The 20811-nt window shown below is 41.9% G+C and overlaps 1 protein-coding gene across 1 annotated transcript; it reads left to right on the forward strand.

The window, feature by feature from the left end:
• Positions 1-15709: 15709 nt before the first annotated feature.
• COX7A2 (cytochrome c oxidase subunit 7A2) lies at positions 15710-19902 on the forward strand. The gene is made up of 4 exons (XM_067294101.1): positions 15710-15813; positions 16774-16863; positions 18723-18807; positions 19687-19902. The coding sequence occupies exons 1-4, from the start codon at positions 15796-15798 to the stop codon at positions 19743-19745; spliced, it is 252 nt and encodes an 83-aa protein (XP_067150202.1). The 5' UTR covers positions 15710-15795; the 3' UTR covers positions 19746-19902.
• The last annotated feature ends 909 nt before the right edge of the window (positions 19903-20811 follow it).

Here is a 20811-nt window from a genome sequence, read left to right on the forward strand (position 1 = left end):
GACATTCTCTTGTGTGAGACCTACTTCTTAAGCACTGAACCAGTCTCTTTTTTAAATCTTCATACTGGTCACAAAGCAGATTGTCGCTTCAGGTACTTTTGTACTATATCAGGCTAGTTGGGAGTTGACAGTTGCGCTTGTTTGAGACGGAGCAAAGAGTTTATTAGTTTGTAACTGAAATGAGGAGGATGCTTCACAGCCTTTACCTCTCAAGGTGACATTGGTGCAACAACTAGATTCTCAGCAGCCTGATTTTGCTTTCATTATGAATGTAAGGCCTTGAAGAATGCAAGCCTTGTCCTTTTTATTTTTTCTTTTTTTTTCTTTAAATGGAAATCTCTTTGGGAGGAAATGACATGATAATCTAGTATCAAATAACATCTGCAAGCATATGTATCTGCTTGACTCAGTCAAATAGAACAGTGAACGTGATTAGTGATTGGATTCAGCAGCAGGCATTGCTGACTCTGCCTTTCTCTCTGCGCTGCTTGCAGTGGGAAGATGAGGGTTACAGTGTGTGGACACACAAGTGTCCAAGATTCAGCTGAAATGAGTGTCTAGTGGAAAGATGTGATTAAGTCTAAAGCAGAATGTACATAGTTACTTTAAAAAAACACAACTGATTTTAACGGAACCACTGCAGACAAAGAACAAGTTGTAACCATGCAGTAATCTGCAGGTACTGCAAAGGGCTCTAATCTTTAAAGTTCCTATAACAAGAATATGATTTCTGATCATCTTGCTTGAAAAAAATCAATGCCATATGGGTTTTGCATTGTGCATTGATCTATTCAGTGAAGGTTTAAAAAAAAATTGTTCCATGTAAGTTGAAGACAGGTGGGAAATGAAGTGAAATAAATAGACTGACTTTCTCAAGTAAGAGCACAGAAATAGTTATCTAGTATTGTCTGTGTTGAACAGCCTTCCAGAAATTCTCATGTTCCAATTTGGAGAAAAAATGTAAAAATTTCTATGTCAATTTTGTTTCTGGCTCTCTTCAGCAGCAGCATGGTCAGTTTATGAAAGAGGCTTACATCCTACTGCTTCTAACGGCATGAAAACAGATTCCAAGGTAGAAAGCCTGTTTCAGTGCCATGATCCTGACTTGGTGGCAAAATGTGTGTGTATTTTTTTTTTCTTTTTTCAATATTAACTTTTCCTCTGATCAGCATAATTTCATCTATGACAAAATGTGAAGTCTAACCTTACTTAACAGTTTTTATTTGGACAGAAGTCCATTAAGGTATGGCCTGCTAAGAACTAGTATCCTTATATAATCTGAGTCACAAATAAGAAACCACCTTCTTCTGAGTCTCTCACTTCATATACACTCAAACTGTGTTTTGAAATAAAATAATACTGTAGGTTAGTCTTGCCCATCATTTGAGTTTATGCCAACTGCTACTACAAAGTCTGAGGTTGCTGTCAAAAATGATCTATTTCATTTCCTTTTGGGAATGAGTTGATATAAAAGCATGAGTCAATAACTATTGAAGCTCAGGAAGGTTAAAAAAATATTTTAATTGATTTGAAACAAAGTGGGTGGAGTTCTTTATTGCTGGGCCATGGTTTCAGATAAGATGACCTGAAAGAAGCAATCAAAACAAACCAAATACCAGTTATGTACAAACTTAATTGAATTTCACCTGAGCATTGGATTGTGCTCAGATTTTACAAAAGAAAATGGTGACATGTTTTAAAGAGTGTTAGAGAGCCAGGAATGTAATTAATGACCTCATTAATTGTTACAGAAATGGGAAAGATTGAACTATGGCAATCTTGGAAGAAATGAAAGTGTGATTGCTTGCAGGCTTGCCCAGTGAGGTCCAGGGTTAGGCAGTTGAAGTTAGTATATGCTTCATAATAGATATTTGTAAACTTTGGGACAAACTCTTGTTATATCTTTCAGCTTCTTAGGGAATGCTCTGAGAGGAAACTAATTATCTTGCAAGTAGTATTGCTTTTACCATTCTTGTCAGTCTTGTCAAACTCGTGTAGCAGAAGTTCTGCTAATAGCTAAACAGAATATTTGTTTATAATGTGAACTGTGATATGAAGCTTCTGTCTTGGGGAAAACATACTTTACTGGGGGGGGGAGGGAAGGAATTCCAGATAAATGTTACCTCACAGATATGGGTTACTGGTCTTAGAGGAAGTAGAGCTATCAGAAACATGATTTTATTCTGTTAGTGCACACGACAGTGATGTAGATAACTGGCAAGTATGCAAGAACGCTGCCTCTGTGAAATCAGGATGCTCTCAGTTTGCTGCTTCTGAGGTAAATTTTCCACTGTAGGTTTTCAAAAGGGACAGAAAGCACTTAAAGGACTTGAATTCTAGCCTCAGACCTAAGAAAATGGTTCCCAGTCTCTCCCTTTTAAAGTTGGTGCTTGGTTCCAAGTACACTTGTTAATGGAGAGAAGTAATAAATAGTCAGCATGCCTTGAAAAATAAGGCTTGTCAATGTTTAGATTATGATGAGTTTCAGAAACCTGAAAGTTGAAAGTGACAGTCATAAATTTTTGAAAAGTCTTCAAAACTGTATTGTTGGAATTAAAGCCCTTAAATCGATGTGGTTCAGTACGATAACATCATTGCTGATAACATTTACTACTCTGTCAGTTTGCAGCCTTTGTAAATAAGAGAAGACAGCTAAGTTCTACAGAAGGTCCTGCTAAACTTACTGAATGCATCTCACTTAAAGTAAGCAGTTCTGAGACTTCCCTGTACCTAACTGGAAAATTACACACTGGATTATTCTACGGTATCTGGATTTTTAGGTAATGAACCGAGCTGACAGATTCTACTTTTTTTCACTATTGAGCTATAGATTAAAAGGAAGATGGAGAGCAAGGAATTTCTTAATAATCTCTCTTACATTCTAAACAGTCTTACTTGAATGAGGAATTAGAATTCCACGCAATCCAAACCTAGAACTGATACACTGAGATTCATTCCTGTGTAAATATATTCATGTTACTTTTGGAAAAGCAAGCAGCAAAGCCATCCAAGGAACAGAAATAAACAACCTTCCAGTTACAGAAGTTTTCTCCCCAAGTTCCTCTCTGAAGTTACACTGATATTTAGCTGAGAAGGGGCACCTGGGGATCAAAAAGGACCTTACAGTAAAAACTAAATAAATGAATCTCTGGAGTGCATCTGTGTAAGGAAAATTAAGCGTGCAGTTCCCATTTAGAAGCTGATGAAACACTGCAAAAAACAACTTGGGCCTCTACTGCCTTACTTCTAACAAAACTGTATTTTGTTTTAGAAAGGCCATATGATCAGCAGGTGTCACAATTACATATATAATCTGGGTGCAGTCTAATAAGTCTTCCCAATGTGACTATAATAATTCTTTGTAAGATCATCAGAGGTACAGTAAAAATCTAGATTTTGTTCCTGATGCTTTCAGTGGAAGAGTTGGGAAGAAAAATAGTGTTGGTAGATTATGCAGAAGGAAAACCTGCATTGTTACTGCTTTGCTAACAGCTTCAAAGAAATTAAGTTTTCTGTGTCTCCCATACCTAGGTAGGCTCTCTAATTGCAGAACTATTGGTCAAGAAGTTATCCCCACCATCTCCCTGCCTCAAATTTTTTGTTCAACTTCCAGATTGTGGTTTGCAGGCAAGATAGAGGAATAATTAGTTCATGGATGCTAGTGGAGAACTGAGTGACTGATTGCTCAGCGTTGTTTAGACTTGTGCTGTTCTGGGCTTGGGAAAACACAGACCTTAAAATTCTTAGTCAGCTGGTAAAATCAAGGTCCTTTTAATGTTGGGAAGTGGCTGTGTAGTCTGTGCAACTTGTTACTGCAATAATACAGATATTCTAGTTAGCTGCAGGTTACCGATTCAGAGCCACGTCTAGTCAAGAGCAGACAGTTGCTTGCTGTCTTTTCAGCATGCTAGCTCTGAAACATGCTGGACACTGAAAGCAGACTGCCTGGGGCAAAATCCCAGAAGGCTGCTGCTTTTCTGTGTCCAGGCAGTGTTTAAAGCAGTCTTTCCAAGGAAGCTGTGCACTTGGTGTAACAACATGGGAAATACTGGACATAAGTCCCAAAATCCCAAACCTTGAAGTAGAGCTTACACTGCGATAAAAAGGTAGTATTGGCAAGTTCTTTTATTGCAGTGTTAGTGTGTTAAACAACTCAAAATAACGTGGAAATAGATTATACTAAGATAAAACATGGTGTGTTTTCTCCATGCACAATACAGCCTTTAACTAGGGTAGTTAGTTACTTTGTTTGCAAGAAAAAATATCAGTGGGCAGGCAAGGCTCAGGAGGAAGTTTGGAGGAGAAAAAAAAGGGGGGGGGAGTCATTCTCACCCTTCCTGCTGTACTAGAGGTTTCCAGCTGCACACTTGGGTTGAATGTTGACTTGATTGTGGAGTTTTTTTTTTAGCAGAGGATTTGTATACTTTCCTATGATCATTTAAGAAGTAAAACCAATTTTTTGTGACAGATTAACAGTCACATTTTCATTCTTGCATAGATGAAACTGCTTAACAACTAGGTTTTGATGAACAATTTCATTATTTTTTCAATAAAATACATGCAAAAGTTACTCTAGCCTGTTAGGAACAGTAGCTGGTTTTTGCATCTTAGTTGAAATATTCTCACCCTGAGGTTGCAAGTTGTCATTTCCTTTCCCTCAAGTTTTCATTTCTTCATAAAATACTCAACAGTTAAGGCACCAGCTGTGCTTGCTCTGAGCAGCCCTTTTGTAGCTTTGATAACCCACATACTAAGCATTAAGTAAGGCCTTTCTGTTGTATAGTGTATTTTGATAGGCAATAGCACTGAAGCACAGATTCAGACATAGCAGAGTATTGTCCACACAGCAAAAACTAAATGATGATTTCTCTGGAGATTATGATCCTTTTAGTAGTGTTTAAATGCAACTGAGTATATGAAGATCAAAATATGAATATTGTGTACACTCATAAGATGAAAGCTTGTAAAATAGTTTTCCATTCATTACTTTTCCAGTAGTAGTAATGTATTCTGTGTTGTTCTATAATAGCACTGCTTATTTGGAAACTATTTGTTAAATATTGCATCCATGCTCTGCCTTTGTTACAGCGCGTAGTTTTTTTTCTTTGGTTATGCTTTCTAAATGGTATTTTTAGTATTCCACTCAGCTAAGACTATACCTATGATACCTTTTTATTTTTGCATTTTTAATTGTTTTTTTTTTTTGAGCACCTCAGCAGATTGAAAAGTGCTGTGCTTTGAGATATGATTCTCGTTATTTCCATACTAGGTTGAGCACTAATTTGCTGTGTTTGACACACACTTTTCATCATGAGGTTTGGCACCAGTGCAAAAGCAGTGCAATGCCAAAAACTTGAGTGCATTGCAACTGCAGCAAAGTCAGGAAATGCTGTTCCTGACAGTGTCATATTTCAGTGTAAAGTTGAAGCATGAGAAGATGTAACCATGGGGCTGGATCTGCAATGCAGAAGAAAAACAGGTCTCTCAAAAACACTTTGGTAAAGGGCCAAATAGATTCTTCAGATTGAAATAGGCCTGCATTTTATACAAATCTAGCATTGCCTGTCTGTAATCATAAATTGTCAATCATAAAACTGAAGTTAGGCTTTTTTTTCCCCTCTCATGAAGTACTAAGTATCCTCGCTAGTACTGAATTCTGAGGCGGTATGCAGGTACGTGTTAGTTTTGTTTTTCTGTGTGTACTGGCTCAGCAGGGGATACCACATCTATCCCAAAGGATGTAAGAACCACTATACTGGGTCAGCTCAAGGATTGATCTAGCTTAGTGTCCTGCCTCCAATGATGGCCAAAAGCGCTGTCCATACACACAGAACAAGCACATGGTGGTACTTTCCCAGGGTCCTCTTCCAGCCCTCTACAGGTCAGAAACTTCGACCGAAGCTGATTTTTAAATCTTTAATAGTGCTGAGGGATGTCTCTTTCATGAATCTGTCAAACTGCCCTTTGGCCCCATTGGAAGTAGCTGATACCTGCATAAACTGTGGAACCTGTTGCCACAGGATATTGCTATATTGTGTGAAAAAAGACCTGTTTTGACCTGCCCCTAGCTGACTACAGTTACCGCCCTGTACTCATTGTAGCCTTGTGATATGTGCTAACTTGTTACATCAAATTGAGAAACAGCCTTGAAACATCCTGGACTGTGATGTGTGCTAATTGGTTACATCAAAGTAAGAAACAGCCTTGGAAACATCTGTGGGAACATCCTACATCCTGTGGTGGGGGCATGTACCCTGCCTGAGATAAGGGAGTTGAGATAGCAAAGCGGCAATGTTAGTTTAGATAGCCTAATATGGTGATGGCGATGTCACACAACTGTGAAATATAGCACGACTTCGAAAGTTGTAAAATATATGCGTGACCTGAGGGTCACCACTCACAATGCAGAGGGCTGAAGAAGACCCCCTAGCAACAGCCGGCGCAACCGCAGAAGTTACAGGAAGTGCCACATATACCTGGAGCTGGAATTGCATATAAGGAGACTGTGAGGGGGGGATTGCGCGCGCCGTTGGTGGAGCAGGAGATTCCCCTGGCCGCCCAGCGCTGTTTTGCTTACTTGTAACTTGCTCAATTATTCCATTAAAGTAGATTTTATGCAAACCAATTGGTCGTGTTTGCCTGTAACAATTTGGTGCTGTGACTCGGATACAGGCTTCCCTGGTTTCGGGACTCTGACTCAGGGGAGGCGCCCCATCCCATCTTCGGATGGCCCCTGAGTGGGTAGTTCCCCTACCAGAACCTGTATTTCCGAACCCTAAATCAGGACAAGTAAGCAAAAGAACTGCAGTACCCCGTAAACTTTGTGCACGAAGATCCGAACGAAGACTCAGGACTGAGTGAGTATATGTATGCGGTTCCGTTCGGTTGGGATGGGATACCCGGAGCACGTGAGAAGTCCCCAGGGGAGTGCGGACCCTCCAGGAGAGGGGGTCCTTGTGTAACAGGGGACGGAGTGAGTGCGGACCCTCCATGAGGGTGATTGTGTAATAGGGGACCGAAACGGGGCACCCGTCGGCCGACTGGGCCGCCCGCTGCGAAGGGACAACCATCCTAGCAGTTAAAGACTCGGGTGGTGTGAGTGCGGTCCCCTGCGGAAAGAAAGAGAGTGACTGGGGTGGGTGCTCCGGAAGATGGGACAGAAAAAGAGCAAGTCTTCTGATCCCATAGAGGGCTCTACGGTACAGTTACCAGATATACCGCCCGATAGCCCTTTAGGATTAATGATTAAGTATTGGAACGATTGGCCCTCCAGAAAAGGCAAAAGTCGAGAAAAAAAATGGTACATTACTGTATGCAAGTATGGGGTGGGAAGCAGATTAGAGGAGACCACCTTTATTGGCCAGTATACGGGTCTTTTGAAAATTGGATATGTCAGGCTCTAACTATATATGTGAATTCAAAGGAGCCCTTTAGTTTAGAAGAAAGTGAGTATGCTAGTTTATGGATAAGACCAGATACTCGGACCATGATATTTACCTTGAAAGAGAAGGGTTCGAGGAAGAAAAGCAAAACACTGGAGGAACTTCCCGTTTCTCCTCCCCCCTATATTCCCTCAGCTCCGGCTCAAAACCCAACACCAGCCCCTCCTCATAGCCCCTCTCCGACGACCCCAGACTGGGATCTAAACCCTCCTAGTTCCCCAGAAGAAACCCGAAGGGTCACGAGGAGTCAAACGAGGGGAGGTGGGCGACCTGATCAGCTGTACCCCTTGCGAGAACTCCCCATGGGAGGACCGCAGCCGGGGATGGGATTTGTGTCTATGCCCCTGAGTTCAGGGGACGTACGGGATTTTAAGAAAGAAATGGGGAATTTATTAGAAGACCCTTTAGGGGTGGCTGAGAAATTAGATCAGTTTTTAGGTCCAAGCCTTTATACATGGGAGGAATTACAATCCATCTTAAGCATATTATTTACAGCGGAAGAAAGGGAAATGATCCGTAGGGCTGGGATGCGGATTTGGGATCAACAACACCAACAAGGTCCCGCTGCAGATATTAAATGGCCCACCCAACGGCCGGATTGGGACAATCAGAATGCTGAGCATCGGACACATATGTCCGATCTGAGAGCCATAATAGTTCAGGGAATCAGGGAATCTGTTCCCAGGGGGCAAAATATTAATAAGGCCTTCATGGAACAACAAAAGAAGGATGAGACACCAACAGAGTGGCTCGAGAGACTTAGAAAAAATCTGCAACTTTATTCCGAGGTAGACCCCAGTACCCCTGTGGGACAGGCTCTATTGAAAACACAGTTTGTAGCAAAGGCCTTTCCAGATATTAGAAGAAAGCTAGAGAAGTTAGATGATTGGCAAGATAGGGGGCTGGACGAATTGCTGAGGGAAGCTCAGAAAGTGCATGTGCGGAGGGAAGAGGAAACCCATCGGCAGCAGGCAAAGATTCTGATGGCAGCAGTCCGAGAAGGGCAGAGAGGAATCCAGGCACAACCCCCTAGGTCGTATAACAGACCTAAAAGAAAGCCACCTCACCAAGAAGGACAACCCAGAGAAGTTGTGACGAGGGACTTGAGGCAGGTGGAGTGTTTTTATTGCCAGAAAAAAGGGCATCTGAAGAGGAATTGTAGGAAGCGAATGCAGGATGAGCAAATGTTCCAAGAAGATTAGGGGGGTCAGGGGCTCTCTTTGCTGGGGACTCATAAAGGAACCGAGCCCTTGATAAAATTGAAATTAGGTCCCCAGCGACAAGAAGTAGAATTCCTTGTGGATTCTGGGGCAGAAAGATCTACTGTCCAAACGGTACCCTGGGGGTGTAAACCATCCCCAGAGAACTTATAAGTGATAGGAGCTAAGGGAGAGCCCTTTAAGGTCCCAGTAATTAAAAATGTGGAAATAGAATCAGACTCTCGATTAAGTGTTGGATCCTTTTTATTAGTTCCCGAAGCTGAATATAATTTACTGGGCCGAGATATGATGGTTGAATTAGGAGTCAATTTAGAAGTAGAGAATCAAGAATTAGTTATAAAATTATGCACCCTTACTATTGAAGATGAGGCCAAAATCAACCCTGAAGTTTGGTATACCCCAGAATCAGTAGGAAAACTAGATATTGCTCCTTTTGAAGTGAGCATACGGAATCCAGAAATCCCTGTTAGAGTCAAGCAATATCCAATGTCACAGGAAGGGAGGCAAGGACTCCGACCAGTAATCCAGAGGCTAATAAATCAAAGGTTACTGGAGCCTTGTATGTCTCCCTATAATACCCCCATACTGCCCGTAAAGAAACCACACGGTACTTATAGATTGGTACAAGGTTTAAGAGAAATAAACAAAAGAACAATTACCAGGTTCCCAATTGTAGCTAACCCCGATACCATACTTAGTCAGCTGTCACCTGAGGCTAAATGGTATACGGTTATAGACCTGAAAGATGCATTTTGGGCATGCCCCCTTAAAGAAGAATGTAGAGACTTTTTTGCCTTCGAGTGGGAAGACCCAGATACCCATAGGAAACAACAACTCCGATGGACTGTTTTACCACAAGGGTTTACAGAATCCCCTAATTTGTTTGGGCAAGCCCTGGAGCAGGTTCTAAGTACTTACGAAACTAATCCTCAAATTACTTTAACACAATATGTGGATGATTTGCTTTTAGCAGGAAAAACCCAGGAGGAAGTTAGATGTGAGAGTATTAAGTTGTTAAATTTCCTAAGTTTAAAGGGATTGAAAGTATCGAAATCAAAGTTGCAATTTACGGAAGAAGAGGTGAAGTATTTGGGACATTGGCTTAGCAAGGGCACAAAAAAATTGGACCCTGAAAGGGTAAATGGTATACTGTCAATAAGACCCCCGAAGAGCAAAAGACAGGTCCGACAATTGCTGGGGTTATTAAGGTATTGCAGACAATGGATTGAAAATTATAGCAATAAAGTAAAATTTTTATATAAAAAAACTAATAGTAGATGGGCTAATAAAATGGACTCAAACCGATAATCAAAGCCTCGAAGAATTGAAGGCTGACTTGGTGAATACACCTGTTTTGAGTTTACCAGATATTAAGAGACCATTCTACATGTTTATTAATACACAGGAAGGAACAGCCTTTGGAGTCCTAACACAGGAATGGGCAGGGAAAAAGAAACCTATAGGGTATTTTTCAAAATTGCTAGACCCCGTCAGTCGGGGATGGCCCACTTGCCTACAAGCCATTGTAGCTACAGCCTTATTAGTAGAAGAGGCTAAAAAGATAACCTTTGGAGGAGAATTAAAAATATATACCCCTCATAATATACGAGGAGTATTACAACAAAAAGCCGAAAAATGGATAACCGATGCCAGACTATTAAAATACAAGGGCATTTTAATCCATTCTCCAAAGTTGGAAATTGAGACTACAAGCTTGCAGAATCCAGCCCAGTTCCTGTATGGGGAACCCAGTGGTCAATTAAGACATGATTGCATGCGTCTAATAGAATACCAAACTAAAATAAGAGAAGATTTAGAAGAAGAAGAGTTACCAGAGGGGACTAAATTCTTTGTGGACGGATCCTCTCGCGTAGTTGAAGGGAAACGCAGATCAGGGTATGCTATTGTAGATGGAAAGTCTCTAGAGTTAATAGAATCAGGGCCCCTACACAAAACTTGGTCGGCCCAGGCTTGTGAATTGTATGCAGTTTTTAGAGCCTTAGAAATTTTAAAGGGCAAAATAGGGACTATATACACCGACTCTAAATATGCTTATGGAGTAGTACACACATTTGGGAAAATGTGGGAAGAAAGGGGACTGATTAATTCACAAGGGAAGAATTTAGTGCACGAAAAATTAATCAGAAAAACTTTAGAAGCTCTGAGGGGACCTCGGAGAATCGCAGTAGTACATGTTAGGGGCCATCAAAAAGGCACATTTTACCACATAAGGGGAAATAATCTAGCAGATGAAGAAGCAAAAAAAGCAGCTTTACACCTATTGTCTGAAGGAAAAGAGGGCCAAGATAAACTAGATACCAGGATGAGTTTTACTAAACAGGAAATAGATAAATTACAACAGATAGGAGCCCTAGAAAAAGAAGGTAAATGGGTGCTGCCCGATGATAGAGAAATTGTATCCAAAGGCGTAGCTTGGAGAATCATGAAAGAATTCCACCGACAGACTCACTGGGGAGTGCAAGCATTAGTAGACCAGTTTGGAACTAAATATATGTGCATTGGAATATATGACATAGCAAAAAGACTAGCGGGAGAATGTTTGACCTGTCAGAAGGTTAACAAGCAGCACCTCAGAAAAAAGGTCCCAGGGGGACGATCCATAGCCAGGAGACCATTTGAGAAAATACAGGTTGACTTTACAGAACTCCCAGAAGTGGGCAGGTATAAATACCTATTAGTTATAGTAGATCATTTAACTTACTTTGTAGAAGCTTTTCCCGTAGCCCGAGCAACTGCGAAATCGGTAACCAAGATATTGTTAGAAAATATCATACCCCGGTATGGGAATGTATTGGTCATAGACTCAGACAGGGGGCCACATTTTACATCCAAGGTCATTAAAGAAACATTAGATCCTTTAGGAATCAAGTGGGAGTATCACACTCCCTGGCATTCTCAAAGTTCAGGAAAGGTAGAAAGGATGAATGGGGAAATAAAAAAACAGTTAACAAAGCTAATGATGGAAACCCAGATGAATTGGATCAAGTGTTTACCCTTAGCTTTGTTGAATATACGAACTCAGCCCAGAACTGACACAGGAGTCTCCCCTTTTGAAATGTTATATGGGATGCCATATGATTTAGAAATACCAAAAGAACATCCTAAAGTAGAAGAGAGATTATTACAGAAATATATTACAGAGCTTATGAAGAGAAGACAAGAATTGATAAAGAAAGGACTAATAGCACAGAGACCTCCACTAGATGTAGCCATTCACCGAGTTAACCCTGGAGACAAGGTTTTAATTAAAACCTGGAAAGACTCATCCTTGACTCCCCGCTGGGAGGGACCTTTTCTTGTCTCACTTACCACAGACACTGCTATTCGTACCGCAGAGCGAGGATGGACACATGCTAGCAGAATTAAAGGACCGATTTCAGAATCATCGTGGGAAGCCTTTGGAAACCCGGACCATTTAAAAGTAACCTTTAAGAAGAAACCTGGAAACCTCGATAAGTGAGACCACCTTTTGTAAAACCTAACATAGTATTTGTTATAACCCCACATAGTATTTGTTATCCCTTTGTGTGTTATGCATGTAGGGTTTGTAAAGGGAAGTAGTGGACTCATTGTTAGTACGGGTATCTCCCTAACGGCATTTGCCGCCCTTGTTACGACAAAATTGACTTATTGGACATTAAAAGATCTTAAGAAAAGATCGGTAGAACGGTGGGAAGCCTTTGTTAAAAGGAGTACAACCAGAGAAAGGTTGTACCCACGCCAACCACCCCAAATCACATAAGGCTAAAATTGAAAACACCAATTATAGGCGGACCGCGCCGTATGTTGAGTGTCACTCTTGGGAACTGGGAAGCCTTTAAAAAAATCTAAAAGGCTCATACAGGAGGTTCCCCTGAAGAATACGGCTGCTGCCGAGAAGACGGTACACCCTGCTGCTCTGAAGCAAAAGAGTAGGCAGGGGAGGCAGAGACGTATAGAACTTGTGGGGATCGAGGCCGATAAGCCACCTCCTAAGCAGGAATACCCAAAATTGTAAGACCCAGACTCTTCAAAGTCCCAGAGACACTTGGCATCATGGACCGCCCCTCCAAGGCATTAAGGGTTCGTAAAATATCCGTTGACCAAGCCATGGGTCCACTACTCCTCTGGAAGATGATTGTGCTGGGCTTATTAGGAAGACGAATCCAAGGGGAACATAATGTACACCAACCCTTTAAATGGTCATTAATGAGATGGGAAGATCAAACAGTGATCCAAGTACGAAGCGTACCCGGGAACCCTACATTCACACCTACCTTGTGTGAATTGGTACCCATTGAGCCATGTTTAAATCTAAAGGGGTTTTACTTTTGCCCTAGTTCTAATCCTGGGCGAGGATACTGTAACTACCCAAACTCTTATTATTGTGCTTATTGGGGATGTGAAACTATAGCCTCTGATTGGACACCCGGCGCAGGATCAGATAAGTTTATTCAGACCCAGTGGGAACCCTATGGTTGTACCCCCCAAACGAGACTCTTCTGGAGGTACGCGTCCGTCCTCCCATTCGGACTGTAAACATTTAATGATAAATATCACCCGTCCTGAAGATCCAGGGTGGTTTTTGGGAAAGACCTCGGGAGTCCGGTACTGGGAGCCCGGGACCGATAGGGGTGGATTGATTTTCATAAAGAAAGAAAGTGTGCAACCTGCTCCTCAAGCAATAGGGCCGAATCTAGCCGTTAAAGGAGCAAAATTAAGAATCAAACCAACGGCTGCGATAATGAATTTGACAAGTATTCCTATGAGCCACCCCACCCCGAAAGATACTGTTGTAATCTCAGAAAGTAAAGCCACAGAGGGGGTAGACAATCCTCTGTGGAAGACTGTACAGGCAACCTACAAAGTATTAAATGCTACAACCCCTAGTATAACCACCCATTGCTGGTTATGCTACGACATAAGACCCCTTTTTATGAAGCAATAGGAGTAAATATGACATATACTGTGAGCAATGATCCCGGCTCACAGTGTCAATGGGAAGATAAGAAGAAGGGGTTGACCATGGAGCAAGTTACGGGAATGGGAATGTGTATTGGTAAAATACCAAAATCAAAGAAAAAGCTGTGTGGGTCTGTGACACTGCAAACCTACACCTCCGAAATTGGATGGATTATTCCCACCCAAGGAGCTAGGTGGATATGTTCAAAAACGGGCCTAACTCCCTGTGTCTCCCTAAGGGTACTTGGTGAGTCCCAAGAATATTGTATACAAATAGAGGTAGTTCCCAGGATCTTGTACCACCCAGAAAATGTGATGTACGACCATTGGGACACCCCTCATCTGGTCCGAGTAAAGAGAGAACCAATCACCGCAATTACCATAGCCACCTTACTGGGCCTAGGGGCAGTAGGAGCGGGAACTGGAATCTCCTCCTTAGTGGTGCAGCAGCAGAGCCTTAGCACCCTACGAGCAGCAGTGGATGAGGACTTAGAACGAATAGAAAAATCCATTACAGCCTTAGAAGAATCGTTGACATCGCTATCAGAAGTAGTTTTACAGAACAGAAGAGGGATGGACCTCTTATTTTTGCAACAGGGAGGATTGTGTGCAGCCCTAGGAGAAGAATGTTGTTTTTACGCGGATCATACAGGAGTTGTCAGGGATACTATGGCGAAATTGAGAGAAGGCCTTGAAAAACGTAAAAAGGAAAGAGAAGCCCAGCAAGGGTGGTATGAATCATGGTTCAGTCATTCTCCCTGGCTAACAACCTTATTGTCTACCATCGCGGGCCCATTGGCTTTACTAGTACTAGTGTTGACCTTTGGACCGTGTATAGTAAATAAAATAATTAACTTAGCAAAAAGCAGACTCGAAGCTGCCCACCTACTGTTGATAAGAAGTCAATATGAACAACTAAATGAAGATGAGAGTAAGCATAACCCTATGCTCTCCCTGGCACAGGAGGTTGTTGCTTGATTTGATGAACAAATTAGAAGGGACCAAAACAAAAAGGGGGGATTGTGATATGTGCTAATTTGTTACATCAAATTGAGAAACAGCCTTGAAACATCCTGGACTGTGATGTGTGCTAATTGGTTACATCAAAGTAAGAAACAGCCTTGGAAACATCTGTGGGAACATCCTACATCCTGTGGTGGGGGCATGTACCCTGCCTGAGATAAGGGAGTTGAGATAGCAAAGCGGCAATGTTAGTTTAGATAGCCTAATATGGTGATGGCGATGTCACACAACTGTGAAATATAGCACGACTTCGAAAGTTGTAAAATATATGCGTGACCTGAGGGTCACCACTCACAATGCAGAGGGCTGAAGAAGACCCCCTAGCAACAGCCGGCGCAACCGCAGAAGTTACAGGAAGTGCCACATATACCTGGAGCTGGAATTGCATATAAGGAGACTGTGAGGGGGGGATTGCGCGCGCCGTTGGTGGAGCAGGAGATTCCCCCGGCCGCCCAGCGCTGTTTTGCTTACTTGTAACTTGCTCAATTATTCCATTAAAGTAGATTTTATGCAAACCAATTGGTCGTGTTTGCCTGTAACAGCCTGAAGCTGTTACTGCTTCTGCCCCTCTTCTGCAACCCATGCCTAACTTTACAGGCTGCAAGCACAGCTGCCCCTTCCTGTGCTGGGGCTAGCAGGCAAACTGCACCGTAACTGCAGCTATTGGGGAATATACTTCTGTATAAGGATGCTTGTCTTCAGTATCTTTCCCGTGCCTGAACTCAGCCTGGTCTCAGAGCAGACAGTGCTGAGGCCCGAGGGGCTGGAGCGGCGGTTTTCTCTCGGGCAGGTGCTGCTCTGGAGCCACCTTCTCCCGGCCCTGTGGCCGTCGGGGCGGGGGCCTCTGCCGCCCTGGGGCGCTGGCTGTAATCGCTATTTTACTGGGGGAAGGTGGTCGGGGAAAAAAAAAAGCCTTTATCAGACCAGGCGGAAAAAAGCAGCGCCACTTCCGCGCACCCGCCCCTTCCTCTCTGCCGCCGCCAGCTTCCCCGCAGCGGGGGCCCGTCCTCGGGAGGACCGGCGCCACCCGCGCGGCGGCGCTCTAGGCGCGCGGCGGCGTCGCTGGTGGCAGCAGAAGGGGCGGGGGGAGCCGCTTCCGCTTCCTGTGCCCTTGCTGCCGGCGGGAGGTGACGGGACCAAGAGCCGAGATGTGGCGAAACCTGCTGGTGCGGGGGGAGAGCGGCGTGTGTGTGTGTGTGTGTGTGTGTGTGTCGGGGGGCCGCTCCCCGGGGAGGGCCGGGAAGCGGGGCCTTGGGGAGGGGAAGGGGCAGCCCCCGGTCCCCGCCCCGTCGGCGGGGCGCGGGCCTCGGCTGCCCGGTCGCCTTCCCGCTGGCTGCGCCTGGTGCTGGATGCTGTTGAATGAACTGCCGGGGGGGGGGGGGGGAACGGGACGTTTCAGTTCTTGGCCCAGTTGCTGCACTTAGTGATGGGTTTTAAGTGCGTGGAGTGACGGGGGGTTTCTCCCTGTGTCAAGGCTATTGCTATAACATGTATTTGCTTTATGTTCCTGAGTTTAAAGAGAGAGTTTTTATAGTGCGTTTATTTGTGGGGGGCAGAAGTAGGGGAAGATAATGTCTTGTTCCATTACTTGCAACCTTCTCAGGTGTACATTTTGTTTGCAATAATTTTGGAGGAAAAAAATTCCTTGAATGAGAATCTTGGGAGCTTAGAGATAGAGTTGATTCTTAATTTTGAGACTGGACGTGTTAATAAAGGCAGACTTTTTAGCTATTGGAAGAATTATACAGTAGGAACTACGTGTTTTTGGTGGCCTGTCCTGTGATAAAGAGTACCTATGTGATCTGACTACAGAAACAGTCTAGCTTAGAACACAGCAGAATGTCTAAAAATTTTTTTTTTTTTTTTAGCTCTGTTAGGGTTATGCTGCAGATTCATAAATCTGTTGTTTCATATTGAAAGGAAATTTTTTTTTTCTTATTAGGTAACCAGCTAATCAGCCTCTTATGTATGTTGGAAGATTGATTTGTGACTTTTTTTAAAAGAATCTCCCTTCTTTCTTTGCTGTCTTTTTCCATCTTGATTTTAAAAGAAAATATTTCTTTTTCAGTGTGGCTATATCTGAAAAAATTTACTGTTTTTGAAACACTGTTTATCTTTTGTTTTAGGCTCTTCACCAGGTTTCCCGGAGGACCATAAGCACTGCTTCACGCAGGCAAATTGAAAATAGAGTTCCTGAGAAGCAGAAGCTTTTTCAGGTATTGAGTGAACACTGATAATGGAATATTAGTAGAATAGCAAGGTTTGGTAGAACATAATTGCATGTTTTGTTTGTTTAAAAAAGAAAACTACTAAAAGCGCGCTTCATGTCTTTGTTGAATTCTTGAATCAGTTGTATGACTACAGTGTTTGAAATCAGCAAAGCGAATTATTTTGTACAGAAATTAATAGTATTTGAAACTGTATAACTTGACTTGCTCACTCTTTAGGGATTTTTACTCTGCGAGATGATTTAGTACCTGATTTTCTTATGAGCGGTTGGTACTGTACAAAGATATAGATAAAGTACTCGGAAAATAATCCCCCATCCCGTTTCAAAGAACAAATGGAGAAAAACAGCAAGTGAGAGGATAGAAGTACAGTGAAAAATCAAACCTGCTATCTTACAGATATATCCATAGCTGATAGATGAGCCTCATAATTCTTAATGAGGATGTAGTAGTATTGTGCAGGCATGCCTTGTTTTATTGTGCTTTGCTGTATTGCTCTTCGCAGGTATTGCTTTTTTACAAATTGAAGGTTTGTGGCAACCCTGCGTTGAGCAGGTCTATCAATGTCATTTTTCCAACAGCATGTGCTCACTTCATGCCTCTGTGTCACATTTTGTACGTCGTTTTTTAGACATAATGCTATTGCATACTTAATAGACTACAGTATAGCGTAAACATAACTTTTATATGCACTTGGAAACCAAAAAATTTGTGTGACTCGCTTTATTGCAATATTCGCTTTATGGTGGTGGTCTGGAACTGAACCCGCAATATCTCTGAGGTATGCCTGTACTTCTCAATTATAAAAATAGTAAAGATCTTAAAGGATTGGATTCATTCCTAGAAAAATAATGAGTCTTTAAAAATAATTTCTGAATCATCTCTTCCTACTTGGTGGGCTCTCTAGTGAGAACTGCTGGTTCTTCGTGTGCTAGAGCAGTGGATGTTCAAGAGCATACTCGCAACTGTGAGCCTGAGCCTGGAGCTGTACCTTCGTACTGAGGATGGAGTAGGCTGGGCTTGAGCAATGGGAAGAGGAAGAGTATGCGTTACAAGCCTTAGTTTTATAGGTTTTTGTGTCTTGTTGCTTCCCCTGAAAGAGAAGGCCAGTCGTCTTTGGATGCTACCTAAAGAGCGCAGTGTTCATTGTGAGCTAACGGGGAGAAGGATACTGGCTGTGGGTGAGATCAGAGGTCCTGTTTCTGCTGACGGAGTTCTTTAGGCATATCTCAGTCACCTGGCTGGCCACGAACTGTCTCTTCCTCCTGTTCCTTTCTTGTGTGATGGCAAGTTAAGCTGGGTCAGGATGCAGATCACCAGCACTAGGTGCAGTCTTGAATTTTTGGGCAACCTAAACTTGCTGGCAAGGGCAAAGATCATGTGGATCTGGTGTTTAAAGTGTTTAACTTCAGGTGGAGTGAAACAATTTTCTGTATGATACCAATAAACTGGTAACAGCAGAGGCCTTTCCCCTTGCTGCCACCGTTCTGTGTAGTAGGGACTGACTATGCTGGAGACTGATGGGAAGTTTCTAGGGACAGTAATTACACAGTGTGCACCTGCAGGAGCTGGCAACTGGTGTCAGAAATGTTTAAGCGTCTACCATGCACTAATTTATAGTGCTGTTACTATACTTCCATAGCAAGCGATCACCTGATGCTGGAGCAAAAACTTGAAAGACAAGGCTGAATCTCAAATGAGGTTTTCAAGATTTTCAAAATCTTTTGGGAGGAGGGAATATAATTCTGGAAAGTAATTCTTGTTCTGGGTAGCTTTAGTTATATACATTCAGTATTGCAAGAACTGCATTTAAATAGCATGTTTTTTTTCTCACTTGTTTCCATTAGGAGGATAATGGCATTCCAGTGCATCTTAAAGGTGGGGTAATGGATGCTTTGTTGTATAAAGTCACCATGGGTATTTCAGTTCTTGGTAAGGCTAATACTAAAATATTTACTATTTGGTGCAATTTCCAACATGCTAATATTAAAGTATTTACTCTTTGGTACATTTCCTCTCTAAATCAGTTATGCAGCTCCTTCAGTCTGTTCTTTAGAACATGAAAAATGCTTTTTGTAGACAGAAATAAAGGACTTTGGACATTCTGTACCTTTTTTTTTTTTTAATTTAGCTTTTCATCTGAAGCCTTTCTTTCCCTGGCTAATTGTACTATGCACTGTGGACTCCTTCAGAATTCATGTAATATGTTAAACAAAGCTAGAACTACTTAAATAGTTTATTCTGAAAAAGGGGTAAAATGTGATGATGGCACCTATGCATCACCAGCCTGAATCTTCTTAGTGCTAAGTGAAACTTGCATTGCTGAGGCTTCATATGCTGTGAAACTAGCAGAATATATCCAAATTTTGTGATGTTGTCTATGTTTAACCTTCATGTTGCTTGTTACGTGGGTTTGTAATCACCTCTAACGTAACTATGTTGCTGTAATGGATTTTGTTCAGTTATCTTAGGAATGAATAATCAATACTTTATGATTATCTATGTAGCTTCTGTAAACATGAATTCACCCTTTTCCCCTTTTTTCTGTTCTTTTTTTTTTTTTAAGGCCTTTCTTTATATTCATGCAGTCTATAGAGAGCTATTTAAGAATTTTGTTCCCTAAAAGCCAGTAAATCACTAAAAATAGTTGAGACATGGCATAGTTGAGACATGGCTGTGGAAATATGTTGTGTCTGAATTACAGCTGCTTATTATCAATATTTCTTCAATGACAGACTGGGAAATGAATGTTGACTAGAAACAAACTGTGCTTACCATTCTGAAAATTATCTTTTCTGTCTCCTACTTCAGGAACAGCCTATGTTCTTTATGAACTGACTGTAGCATCAATGCCCAAGAAACAGAAATGATTCCAGTTCAAGATGCCTTGGTGACTAGCATCTCTTCGTCCAATTCCATGCGACTGTGGTCATGGCTTATACTTCTTATAAGCAGCTGACTTAATGTTTGGAATCACTATTTAATTGTAACCTGTTAACTGCAATTAATAAAGCAGTTTTTACATTGCTTTGTGGTGGTCTGGATTGTATCAAATGTGTTCTACATTAGAGTGCATTTTACTTTCATTAAACATTTATTGAACTGATCGACGTACAGATCTCTTAATTGTATTTACTAGCAAGAGCTTCTTTTCTTTGTATGTGGTTTATGTTAATACTTCAAAAGTGAGTGAAATGCCCTGAATCCTCGTCAGAAAGCGATACCTCGACTTTATTATAGTAATTTTATCTTCTGGCTTTAGTGGAGCAAACTGATCTTAAAATGATGATGGGAATTAGGCTAAACCTGCACTGAAATGAAGAATACTCAAATTGAGGACATAATGATTATGCTGCATTGTTGCTGACAACTTCAGTTGCTGGAAGTTGACCGTAATATGAAATAGAGGAATTTGCTTCCAGACCACCATGCAAAGGTGGTACCACTGTCCTTTGCAACTTCAGGGGCTTAGAAGTATTCTCAGTTGAACTTGGCACCTTCACCTATTGGATTTTTTCAGTGGTTTTTGTCTGGTACAGCTTAATGGAATCTCGTATTTCCTACAGGGAATGAGGACTTGCGAGTAGGCAAATATGATTAGGTAAGTGTTCATGTATTTATTTTGCTGCCCATGAAATGGACATATATATGTTTATCATCTTTAAGTGCTAGTAATCTTCCAGCATTGGTTCATGTTTCAGAAGGCCAAAGCTGGATTGTTTGTAGTCATTAGGGTAAGGAAAGCAATCAGCTCTTTAGCATGAGACATGAAAGAAGATCATAACTGGGAGAATTAGTGGGTCTTTTAGAGCAAGTATTGAAATAGAGGAGAGGCACAGTATGTGTTAATCGTAGTTGTACAAGTGCAGTGCTAGAATTCCTTTGCCAATTGAAAAGGTTTATGGTGACTCCATCAACTAGATAAATATTCTGGCA

The sequence above is a fragment of the Apteryx mantelli genome, chromosome 3, assembly GCF_036417845.1.
Source record: "Apteryx mantelli isolate bAptMan1 chromosome 3, bAptMan1.hap1, whole genome shotgun sequence".
NCBI classification, from domain to species: Eukaryota; Metazoa; Chordata; class Aves; order Apterygiformes; family Apterygidae; genus Apteryx; species Apteryx mantelli.

Bases quoted from the DNA above. Each gene is read 5' to 3' on its own strand.
- COX7A2 (XM_067294101.1), top strand. The intron at 16,864-18,722 runs GTATTGAGTGAA...TGTTTCCATTAG, and splicing joins AGAAGCAGAAGCTTTTTCAG to GAGGATAATGGCATTCCAGT. The intron at 18,808-19,686 runs GTAAGGCTAATA...CTCCTACTTCAG, and splicing joins CATGGGTATTTCAGTTCTTG to GAACAGCCTATGTTCTTTAT.